Source organism: Pseudophryne corroboree, chromosome 3 (assembly GCF_028390025.1).
Source record: "Pseudophryne corroboree isolate aPseCor3 chromosome 3, aPseCor3.hap2, whole genome shotgun sequence".
Lineage (NCBI taxonomy): Eukaryota > Metazoa > Chordata > Amphibia > Anura > Myobatrachidae > Pseudophryne > Pseudophryne corroboree.
This window is the reverse complement of record NC_086446.1, coordinates 791003820-791016950: the sequence shown is the minus strand read 5'-3', so window position 1 is coordinate 791016950 and position 13131 is coordinate 791003820. Positions and strand designations below refer to the sequence as shown.

The 13131-nt window shown below is 45.2% G+C and overlaps 1 protein-coding gene across 1 annotated transcript in view; it reads right to left on the bottom strand.

The window, feature by feature from the left end:
- The window catches only part of LOC135057441 (VPS10 domain-containing receptor SorCS1-like), a 675310-nt gene that overhangs the window by 116889 nt on the left and 545290 nt on the right, over nt 1-13131 (bottom strand). The window contains exons 17-18 of the mRNA XM_063963334.1: nt 8322-8452; nt 306-419 (exon numbers count right to left, since the gene is read on the bottom strand). Coding sequence (XP_063819404.1) covers nt 306-419; nt 8322-8452 — 245 coding nt within the window. The remainder of the gene's footprint in view (nt 1-305; nt 420-8321; nt 8453-13131) is intronic.

Below are 13131 nucleotides of genomic sequence, written 5' to 3'. Positions count from 1 at the left end.
TATACCCACAGGTGAAAGCTGACAACAGTGCAAAGTTGTTGCAGATACACAGTGATTCCAATGCCAGTAATAATGCAGTAACAATGTAGTAACAATATGCAAAAATGCAATATGCAAAAAAAATGCAATATGCAAAAATGCAGTAACAAATGTAGTAACAATATGCAAAAATGCAATATGCAAAAAAAAATGCAATATGCAACAATGCAGTAACAAATGTAGTAACAATATGCAAAAGTACAGTACACAATGCAACATTATTTTCATTCCTTGGAAGATGGAAGTAAGTTGAGCGTGTTACGTACCCCGTGCTGTTCAGGTAACTCTGCCCAAGACTGCAATCCTTCGACAAGGACGATGGGTTGTACCAGAAGGCAGGCAGACACTGGCCATTGCTGTAACGCTCATAGCCGTAATCACTAGAATCAGAGAGCGAGAGAGCAATTACTAGATGTGATGCCTGTTACAGCATATGACAGATCACAAGGAGAGCAGAACATGTATATATCCATACACATGTAGATACATGATAATAACAAAATAATGTAAACATGCCAGCGTTCCATGGCATATTTTGGTGCTGATCAGGTTGGAATGACCCCCTTAAACAACGGTGTTTGAACAAAGTCACGGGGATGCATTACTTTATTTACTAAGCCTTGGATGGAGATAAAGTACCAGCCATTCAGCTCCTAACTGTCATGTTACAGGCTGTGCTTAAAAAAATTAAAGTTAGAAGCTGTTTGGCTTGTACTTTATCTCCGTCCATTTTATTTCCATCGAAGGCTTAGTAAATAGTCACAGAAAGTAGACCTACATAACTTTCAGCATCATTAAGGTCTCAGCGTAACGTCCCTGTAACCAGCTCCCATCGTCAGCAGGTCCAGGAATAAAAGCTACATCAAAAGTTTTATCCTGTTCCTGCACATAGATTGTCATTCCGAGTTGATCGCTCGCTAGCAGTTTTTAGCAGCCGTGCAAACGCTATGCCGCCGCCCACTGGGAGTGTGTTTTAGCTTAGAAGAAGTGTGAACGAAAGGATCGCAGAGCGGCTACAAAATAATTTTGTGCAGTTTGAGTAGCTCCAGACCTACTCAGCGCTTGCGATCACTTCAGATTATTCAGTACCTGTTTTGACGTCACAAACATGCCCTGCGTTCGCCCAGCCACGCCTGCATTTTTCCTGGCACGCCTGTGTTTTTTCGAACACTCCCTGAAAACGGTCAGTTGACACCAAGAAACGCCCTCTTCCTGCGGCCACCAGTGCGACTGAAAAGCTTCGCTAGACCTTGTGTGAAACTACAACGTTCGTTGTAATAGTATGACGTGCGTGCGCATTGCGCCGCATACGCATGCGCAGAAGTGCCGATTTTTTTTGCCTGATCGCTGCACAGCGAAAGAAAGCAACTAGCAATCAACTCGGAATGCCCCCCATAGTGAGGTGGTGTGACTGCAATCGCCTCTCAGAACTGCAGTCTGCATAATAGCATTTATCGACAGATTACTAAAGCAGGAGTCTCTCTCACAGCGAGCCTCTGCCTGGGGGGGGATTACTATCGCCCCTGTAACATTCACTTTTACTGGTACCTGTCTGCAGACTGCTGCAGCGAATATAACGTAATCTCCGATTCCCCAAATTATATTCACCGTGAAATACTGGGGCAGAGAGGAAACCTGTAATTCACTGTTTATTTAATATACTCCCAATGAAACAAAACGCAGGGAGAATAGAGCTCTGCTAAAACATATGTTTTGGGTTTTTTATTAGTTTTGATATTTATTTCCTAATTCTAAATATATTGAATACCTCTATATGTCCAAGCATTATTGCTTTCAGCAATATGAATGTAATTATAACATATCATAATAATTCAACAAGATAAATATTGCTTCTAGAAATGTTAACTAGCGTTCAATCGATTGTGGAACACATGATGTCACAGGAAAACATGGCTGTGCTTCATATCAGGATATAAGGGGGAGGGGGGGGGGGCAATTCAGTCCACCCACCATAAACCCCCTGCCATCTGGGGTATCACTGTGTTGGCTTGGGGAAGGCTGGCATTGGCAGTCAACTTTTGCCCCCGTGGCGACCGCTCTTCCTGCACTGGTCACTAAGGTCTGGTAGCGGCAGCCATTTTGCAGACATATGAATGCAGGCCATAAATGTTTGAGGAACCCATGCTATCATGGAGCCAAGAGTGGAGGCAGCCATTTTAAAAGCTGAACACTGGTTACCTAGCAAATAAGCCTCCGTTCTCATCCACTCACAAAATGGCCGCCTCCTTTGTCTGTATGCTATTTCATTATTTTCATGCGAGATATCCTGGACAGAGTGACTACAAGCTGCTATCAGTGCTACGGCTTTGTTTGTTTATGGGGTGACATCCCTTTATGTGCTGTCAGCCCTCATACGAGCCCCTCTTGATATTTTAATTAATGCTTTGGACATCCATCAGTTTAATGTTACATCTGGTATTCAGATTACATGGAAGCTTCCTGCCGCAGCCTGATTTAAAGGAAATTCATGAACCGTCAGGGATGGGATATTACTAGACGCCGCGTCACAGAAGGATTTATTGTCTTTGTGTAACTGGTGTTCTTGTGTTAAGCGTCCCGCTCAGGATTGTAGAGATTTATACTGCGTCAGGGCGGAGGTACATGTAATGGCTGCCCAGACGGAGATACTAGGATAAATGGCTGGAATATGGCATAATCAGACTATGTATGAAGCAGTGATAAGAGTGGAGAAGTGAGCCAGTAGAGAGGTTGCCCATGGCAACCAATCAGCTGCTCCGTACAATTGTATTGTATGCAAATTATAAATGTTACTTCATTGCTGATTGGTTGCCATGGGCAACTTCTCCACTCTTATCACTGCTTCATACATTTACCCCACAATCTGCTACCGAACACACATAATAAATATGCACCAATATTGCCCTATTACCGCACATCTTCTTGTCTTACCCTAATTCAAATTACTACCAAATTTCTACATTTAACACATGTGCTTGTACCCGGTAATGAAGTGATATCACCAGCCGTACCCGTTCTCTGTATTAAGGAGATAAAGGATAACCTAAATCATTGGTGAAAATGCCCATTACCACCGACCACAGGACTTTTCTCCTTTGAATAAATCAGCAGTATTGTTTTATATATTCATTGTCAAAAATGGCTATCAAACGCTACACAAAAGGATTCTCCATCTGCAAGTAGCCATTTGCTTAGTTAATATAAGTATACAAATCTAGACATCTTTTATATTTTTGTAATTATGGGGTCATTTATCACTGCAGGAAAAAAATACATTTGTGGGCCTTTTTGAAAGAGAAAACCAGCCGGGAAATTGGCCAGCAGCTGTAATCACCGGCCAGTTATAGTCCGCTCTGTCCGTGTGTGATCTGCCATTGTGCCCAGCACCCACGGGCATGTATTGCTGTACCAGGCTCTCTGCCGTAGTGGATAACATCACAGCCATCTTAACATATATACCCACTGGGAGATGTCCATCGCCCAACAAGTTTAAGGGCCTTTGAGCAGGGCCAGCTGGGCCGTGGTACATCAGCCCCCCTAGCTGTTGCCTCTGGAGCTTTTTGGGAGACAAGTAGAGAATGTTGCCTGGCTGCTCTGTTTGTGTGTACTAATCAGTGCAGCCAGGCAGCATTTTCTATCTGCCTCTCAGCAGGCAGCCAGACAGTGAATGGGTGTCAGCATGCTGATTGGTGGATGGCTGGAGCTATCCACCAATCAGCGTGCAGCATTCTCTACCTTCCTCCCAGCCTGCAGCCAGGCAGTGATTGGCTGTGAACATGCTGATTGGTGGATGGCTGGAGCTATCTCCACCAATCACAGTGCAGTTTTCTCTACTTGTCTCCCAGCTAGCAGCCAGACAGTGAATGCCTATGAGCATGCTGATTGGTGGATAGCTGGAGCCATTATTCCCATGAATGGGTGGGTAGGAACACCTTGTGATGCTCCAGTTGGCTTAAAATATTAGGCAAATTGATAGTGATGCTAATTCATTCAGCTGGATTCGCCCATAACTAGAGATTAAGCTCAATCTAAGTCATTTAGGCCCATATTGATCATGCCTCGGAGAGTGATAAATTGCATGGAATAAAGTACCAGCCAATCAGCTCTTAACTGTCAAACACAGCCTGTAACATGGCAGCTAGGAGCTGATTGGCCGGTACTCTATATCCGTGCTGTTTATCACTCTCCAAGGCTTGATAAATATGGGCAATAGTTTGAAACATCAGCAGAGTGCCCAATCTGTGCCCCAACTGCAAACCTTACCATCACATGTGCACTCATTTCCTATCAGGTTGTTACTGTATGTCATATAATACAGAACAGTATATATAAAGGGAGTTGTAAAGAGGATAGAAAAAGAGAACGGACAGTGCCGCCACGGTAGCACAAATGTCATGACGGGATATGTCGTACTTTCTAGCTACACTGCTTTCCTACAGCACACCCTTCCTGGGGGATAAACCAGTTCTGCGCTGATTTGTAAATTAGTATTAGTCACAGTACCATAGGAAAGCGAGTGCCGCCGCAGGGAAACGTGGCTGCAGAATCCCACTATTTATTAACATTGCAGTGAGAAGATAAGACAAGCTTTACCAATATACATTACTGACAAACTGATCATTCAATTCCATTATTATTGCACATAAATGGTTTTATTTTATAAACTTAGAAAAGGCTTTTCCCTGGCATGTTAGCCGGAGAACGCTTACTGTATACTGGGGGAAAGTGAGAGATCGCTGATTTCTGTGACTTTATATTCGTGCAAAGTCCTGCAGCCCCATAGGTTTCAATGGGGGCAGCACACAACGATATTATATAGATGAGAGACGCGGTGCGTGACGCCAGATCTGGGCAGGGTTACGTCTGCCGGCACCGGAGAAAAGCAGGGAAGAGACAGTCTGATGACTGCTTTCTCCAGGAGTAGTTTAATATAGTTTAATATAACGAACAGGGGTAATTATTTATGTTAAATAAATTTGGGGATTCATCTCTCTTATCTGTATCAACAGACAACAAAACATGAAACACTCCCTAATAGAGTCAGCCAGACACTAAGTACTACCTAATCCAAGCAACCAGACACTAAGCATCCCTTAATACAGACAGCCAGACACTAAGCACCCCCTAATAGAGTCAGCCAGACACTAAGTACTACCTAATCCAAACAACCAGACACTAAGCATCCCTTAATACAGACAGCCAGACACTAAGCACCCCCTAATAGAGTCAGCCAGACACTAAGTACTACCTAATACAGACAACCAGACACTAAGCATCCCTTAATACAGACAGCCAGACACTAAGCACCCCCTAATAGAGTCAGCCAGACACTGAGAACCCCCCCTTCTCCCTTTACAGACAACTAGAAACTAAACAGCTCCTAATACAGACAACCAGACACCAAGCACCCCCTAATACAGACAGCAAGACACTAAACACCCCCTAATATAGACAGCCAGACACCAAGCACCCCCTAACACATACAGCCAGACACTAAGCACCCCCTAATGCAGACAGCCAGACCCTAAGCACCCCCTAATGCAGACAGCCAGACCCTAAGCACCCCCTAATGCAGACAGCAAGACACTAAGCACCCCCAAATGCAGACAGCAAGACACTAAACACCCCCTAATATAGACAGCCAGGCACCAAGCACCCCCTAACACAGACAGCCAGACACTAAGCACCCCCTAATGCAGACAGCCAGACCCTAAGCACCCCCTAATGCAGACAGCCAGACACTAAGCACCCCCTAATGCAGACAGCCAGACACTAATCACCCCCTAACTCAGACAGCAAGACACTAAGCACCCCCAAATGCAGACAGCAAGGCACTAAGCACCCCCTAATACAGAAAACCAGACACTAAGCACACCCTAATACAGACAGCAAGACACTAAGCACCCCTTAATATAGACAGCCAGACACCAAGCACCCCCTAACACAGACAGCCAGACACTAAGCACCCCCTAATGTAGACAGCCAGACACTAAGCACCCCCTAATATAGACAGCCAGACACCAAGCCCCCCCAACACAGACAGTCAGACACTAAGCACCTCCTAATATAGACAGCCAGACACTAAACACTCCCCCCTCTTCCTTTACAGACAACCAGAGACTAAACAACCCCTAATACAGATAGCCAGACACTAAGCACCCCCTAATACAGATAACCAGCCACTAAGCACCCCCTAATATAGACAGACACTAAGCACCCCCTAATACAGATAACCAGACACTAAGCACCCCCTAACACAGACAACCAGACACTAAGCACCCCCTAATACAGATAACCAGACACTAAGCACCCCCTAATACAGATAACCAGCCACTAAGCACCCCCTAATACAGATAACCAGACACTAAGCACTCCCTAATATAGACAGACACTAAGCACCCCCTAATACAGATAATCAGACACTAAGCACCCCCTAATATAGGCCGACACTAAACATCCCCTAATACAGATAACTAGCCACTAAGCACCCCCTAATATAGACAGACACTAAGCACCACCTAATACAGATAACCAGACACTAAGCACCCCCTAACACAGTCAGCCAGCCACTAAGCACCCCCTAACATAGATAGCCAGACACTAATCACCCCCTAACACAGTCAGCCAGCCACTAAGCACCCCCTAATACAGACAGCCAGACACTAATCACCCCCTAACACAGTCAGCCAGCCACTAAGCACCCCCTAATACAGACAGCCAGACACTGAGGACTCCTCCCCCCTCCTTTACAGAGAACCATACACTAAACAACCCTTAATGCAGATAGCCAGACACTAAGCACCCCCAAATATAGACAGACACTAAACACCCCCTCATACAGCCAGCCACTAAGCACCCCCAAATATAGACAGACACTAAACACCCCCTCATACAGCCAGCCACTAAGCACACCCTACTGTATCTAAATTGTGTTTCCAATCCAATAGTTTTTGCATATTACAGTTGTTTATATGTTTATGTCTTTCTCCTCAACTGATCACCCTTTTATACTTCAGAAGACGCATGTCCTGACTCCTGAGTAATTGTATTGTACATATTTTAGAAGTGTGATCACACAGTAGCTTTTCTTGTAATCTTCCAGAATAAGGGAACTTGGACCCTTGAAAGCATGTAATGTGTAGAAGTACGTACAGTAATAGCTTCCTCTATAATTGCCCATTAAAGATATCACCCTTGCATCACCTTAGAGAGTTTTACTTACAAAAGAACGTGTCTCTCTCATCTGCTCTACGGCTAACACAATGGAATGTTCCAATGAAGATACACTGAATAATGTATCTCCTTATTTTAAAACATTGAAATATAACTGTACGGCAAGAACTTGTCAGTGCAATTTTATTTATTCCTCATACTGGGCCTAATTCAGGGGGTAATTCAGACCTGACCGCAGAAGCAAATTTGCTAGCTAATGGGCACTGCAGGGGGGGGGGGGGGTGCAGAGAGAGTTAGATGTGGGTGGGTTATTTTGTTTCTATGCAGGGTAAATACTGGCTGCTTTATTTTTACAGTGCACTTTAGATTTAAGTTGAACACACCCCACCCGAATCTAACTCTCTCTGCACATGTTACATCTGCCTCCCCCGCAGTGCACATGGGCCCTCATTCCGAGTTGTTCGCTCGCAAGGCGAATGTAGCAGAGTTACACACGCTAAGCCGCCGCCTACTGGGAGTGAATCTTAGCTTCTTAAAATTGCGACCGACGTACGCGCAATATTGCGATTACAAACGAGTTAGCAGTTTCAGAGTAGCTCCAGACTTACTCTGCCTGTGCGATCATTTCAGTGCTTGTCGTTCCTGGTTGTCGTCACAAACACACCCAGCGTTCGCCCAGGCACTCCCACCGTTTCCCCGGCCACTCCTGCGTTTTTTCCGGAAACGGTAGCGTTTTCAGCCACACGCCCCTGAAACGCCGTGTATCCGCCCAGTAACACCCATTTCCTGTCAATCACATTACGATCGCCGGAGCGAAGAAAAAGCCGTGAGTAAAAATACTTTCTTCATAGTAAAGTTACTTGGCGCAGTCGCAGTGCGAACATTGCGCATGCGTACTAAGCGGATTTTCACTGCGATGCGATGAAAAATACCGAGCGAACAACTCGGAATGAGGGCCATGGTTTTGCCCATTTGCTAACAAATTTGCTGCTACGATGAGATCTGAATTAGGCCCACTGTTAGACCCACAAAGGGTACTTTGTCAATGCAGAGACGTAATCTCCATTAATGCTGTAGCCAGATGTACTGTACAGAGACACCTCGCTCACCACTCAAAGTCAGACTCCGTGCAGACGCAGGGCTCGGATGACATTGCCCCGGCGTATTTCCCCTGCACGCACTTCCTCTCCATCCGACGCTTCTGGTACGTCCTCCTGGCACCCATAATGCACGATTCTCCCTGCGTGAAGAAGGACAATGCTGCGTTATACATTATCATATATATAATCACAATTGTTATTTTATTAAAAACAATTTGATGGTTGAATTTATTCTGAATTTATTATTTGGATCATTTGATAAGTAAATACGATATTGGAGTAATGGTGGACAAGCTCATTTCCGTCTCCATTAGTGCATTGGTCGGTCAGGTGGCAAGGTTGCAACTTCGAAGGGCCAGGCGCGAAATACTCTATGCTGCTGGGTCACCTACAGGTCCAAGTCTAGAACTATTTATGGTACGGCTCTGATGAGGACGCTGCACCATTCAGCCATCACTTTGCCGCAACCTTAATGATACCGTCTGTCCCATTCACAGAAGCACCTGTGTACAAAAACGTGAGCAGTGGGGGGGGGGTTCTATTTTTGTGTGTGTGCGCCTTGGAAAATTATCACCCACTATGATAACATTGACATTGTGTGTTGTTTGCATGTTCCTCTGAATCAGGCGCTAGGGGTCTATTTACTAAACCTTGGATGGAAATAAAGTGGACGGAGATAAAATACCGGCCAACCAGCTCCAAACTGTCATTTTCCAAACCCAGCCTGTGACATGGCAGTTAGGAGCTGATTGTTAGTAGCAAAATTGAGCTCAGGTGCATCCTGTTTCCCCTGATCATCCTTGAGATGTTCCTACAGCTTAAATGGAGTCCACCTGTGGAAAACTCAGTTGATTGGACATGATTTGGGAAGGCGACACGCCTGTCTATATAAGGTCCCACACTTGATATTGCATGTCTGAGCAAAAACTAAGCATGAAGTCAAAGGAATTGTCTGTAGATCTCCGAGACAGTATTGTCTCAAGGCACAAATCTGGGGATGGGTACAGAAAATATCTGCTGCTTTTAAGGTCCCAATGAGTACAATGGCCTCCATCATCCATAAATGGAAGAAGTTCGGAACCAACAGGATTCTTCCTAAAGCTAGCCGGCCGTCTAAACTGAGCGATCGGGGGAGAAGGGCCCTAGTCAGGGAGGTGTCCAAGAACCTGATGATCACTCTGTCAGAGCTACAGCATTCCTCTGTGGAGAGAGGAGAGCCTACCAGAAGGACAATCATCTCTGCAGAAATCCACCAATCAGGCCTGTGTGGTAGAGTGGCCAGACGGAAGCCACACCTTAGTAAAAAGCACAAGGCATCCTGCTTGGAGTTTGCCAAAATGCATGTGAAGGACTCTGAGACCATGAGAAACAAAATTATATGGTATGAGACAAAGACTGAACTCTTTGGCATGAATGACAGGCTTCATGTTTGGAGGAAACCAGCACCGCTCATCACCAGGCCAGTACCATCACTACAGTGAAGCATGGTGGTGGCAGCATCATGCTGTGGGGATCTTTTTCAGCTGCAAGAACTGGGAGACTAGTCAGGATAGATGGAAAGATGAATGCAGCAATCTACAAATCTACAGAGACATCCTGGATGAAAACCTGCTCCAGAACCTCTTGACCTCAGACTGGGGCGACGGTTCATCTTTCAGCAGGACAACGACACTAAGCACACAGCCAAGATATCAAAGGAGTGGCTTTAGGACAACTCTGTGAATGTCCTTGAGTGGCCCAGCCAGAGCCCAGACTTGAATCCGATTGAACATCTCTGGACAGATCTGACAATGGCTGTGCACCGACGCTTCCCATCCAACCTGATGTAGTTTGAGAGGTGCTGCAAAGAGGAATGGGCGGAACTGCCCAAAGATAGGTGTGCCATGCTTGTGGCATCGTATTCAAAAAGACTTGAGGCTGTAATTGCTGCCAAAGGTGCACTAACAAAGTATTGAGCAAAGGCTGTGAATACTTATGTACATGTGATTTCTTAGTTGTTGTTTTTTATAAATTTGCAAAAATCTCGAAAAAACTTTTTTCACGTTGTCATTATGGGATATTGTGTGTAGAATTTCGAGGGAAAAAAATGAATTTATTCCATTTTGGAATAAAGCTGTAACAAAATGTGGAAAAGTGAAGAACTGTGAATACTTTATGGATTCACTGTATAGCCGGGATACATATCATTAGTGTCTGCATGAATTTATAAAATAGTGAACTTGATAGCTATGCCTCTAATTCCCTGCCCGGGCTTTGGATTGATGCTCTTTAAAAAGAAAATAAATAGAAAAACTCTGCACACTGCTCCGATTGTCCGGCATTTTAAACTTGTAAATAAGTTTTCTGTAGCTGAGCGTAACAAGACAGGCGAGCGCAGCACTGCCCGAGCCCCTGGTGAGTTACATACAACTGTTCATGTAAAAGTTTCCTATTAAGAATCTTCAAAATGTGACACAAAACCACTTTGTTATGTATAAGACGCGGCTCCAATCCATCACTGCCAGGCTGTACAATATTCGCTCTGACGCTAGCCGCCAGCAGCTGCCAACTCACAATCAAACGCTGACAAGTTCTGCTCTCCTTAAACATGTTCATGTCAGCGGATGCAGCGCCAAACGCAAGGCAGAAATAGGACACGAGCAGGAAATCATTCTCATCTGACTCCTGTGCATAGATAGAAGTGATAATAATCAGAGTCAGCTCTATGAGCTTCTACATATCTGGTATAATGGAGATGTCACTGCCGGGAGAGTCAAGGAAGTTTTCTGGATAATCTCCTGCAATGATCGCTCTGCAAACTTTTCCTGACTACTCCCCGACTTCTCCCTGACTTTCGGTCCAAATGATTTGCATAACAATTGATTGCCACTCCTAACTGAGATACTACTGTACCTTATTAATCCTTAATACTGTAACTTTATCGTACCGCAGTTATTTATACTACTAGCATCAAGGCTATGAAGTCTAATGTATCAGCGTAATTCACTGGAAACCTGCAAGGAGGCATAGGAAGATTAAGGAGGGGGGGCACAGGGGATACTGTACCCCGGGTCCCCCTCTCTTATGCAGCCCCCTGGCCGAAGCGCACTGACATCACTAGCTCTCTCTCTTGTGCAGCAGCAGAGCCAGGCAGCCAGGATGTGAGAAGGACAATATGCAGTTCAGGCAGAAATACAGGAGTATCAGGTTTCAAGAACGACCGATGGAGCTTCTCAACGTGAGAAGAGATAGGAGGAGGGAGAGAGCGGTAAGTGAGCCCCGGGATCCCAGCATCACCTACTCTTCTGTACTGAAACACCTTTCTTATCAATTAAATATTTCAACATAGGTAATGCCCAACATATATTAAGAGAGAAGTCCGGGAGGCAGAGCATTTGTCCCTCCTGGAATGGGTCATGTTGGGAGGTATTCCCAATTTAATATACCCACAACCATCCCCAGGGGCCCCTTTCTCTTAAGTGCCCCCCACCCAGGCTTGATCCAGTCCTGCAAGGAGGTCTGGGCTTAGCTGCACCCAGCACGCAGGTTTTGGCTTCTAGTACTGGTTCCAGGTGTGATAGGTCAGTGGCAGTTACTGTAACTCTAAGAGAGGTCAGCAAGCTATAGCAGTACACTTGAGGCCTCGTACAGTATATACCATGGGGAGTATGTACTGGAGAGTCACAAACAAAACCAAGTTCAGCATAATGAGAGGTCATGATAAGTCACATGACGTGGATGATGAAAACGCATTCTGAGTATACAATAAAACCGAGCAGAACCACAACCAGCTAGCGTCAGGGACGGAGGACGTGGTCATACCCCGATTCTGACCGCACGCAGTGCTGCTAGTTGGCTGCTGTAAGAATTGCGCATGTTTCCTGATGGTTACTACATGATAACGCAGAATGAATTTGGACACAGGGAATGTTAATGGTACTGGGAGGTAACAGGGGGTGGCTTGGCAGAAGTGGGCATGTAGCTGGCAGCAGGACGCCATGTTGACACGGAGAAACTCTACCTGCCATAGGGATGACGCATCTTTAGACTTTGGGAATTACAGATAATGGTTCAGCCCCTAACTTTCCTGGCTCTTGTAGGGGTCCAGCCTGAGTGGGGAAACTCACCCCTTTTACACAGGAGCAGAATTCTGTACCTGAGCAATTTGTTTACCTGTTGGACCCACCAGCCATGCCCCTAGGACTGACCCTACCTAATGACCCTACTGTTGTGCTCTACCCTGGTGCCAATATCTGCCCCTGAGTCTCCTATAGAGCACAGACTCTATGATTTTATTTTGGTCTTATAATTAACCTCCAGAGGGCTAAATGTCCTTCCACCTATTTCTGGTAATTATAGAAATTTATAAAGACTCTGGGTGCCTGTGAAGTTTTTGTCATGTGCCGCTGTGTAATGTCCTCTCCCCCTCCAGCGTTTAACCCCATCCTGTATCCTCTACTCCAACACATTGCTAACACCCAGAATGCGCCACCGCAAAAGCAAACGCAGCCAGCCGTAAAGAGCAAAAAACAATTATTCTACAAACATTTCTGCTGAACAACCAACTATTTTTCATTATTTATTAAAATAATAATATTTACAAAGTAAAAAATGAAAATAAGCGGAATATTAAACGGTCGCACGCGGCGATCACCTGCAGACTTGAATGACGTGCATATGTGTCCCGATTTGTTCGTACAGAGATGAAGCACAAATTTAGATGCATGGTAGCAGAAATGTCAGGGGGAGTGTTAAGGTTTGTGTACAAGGATGCAAATTCATTCACAAAGGACACCCTATTCAGATGAGAATCCGCACCTCCTGCGGGGCTGGTGTGAGT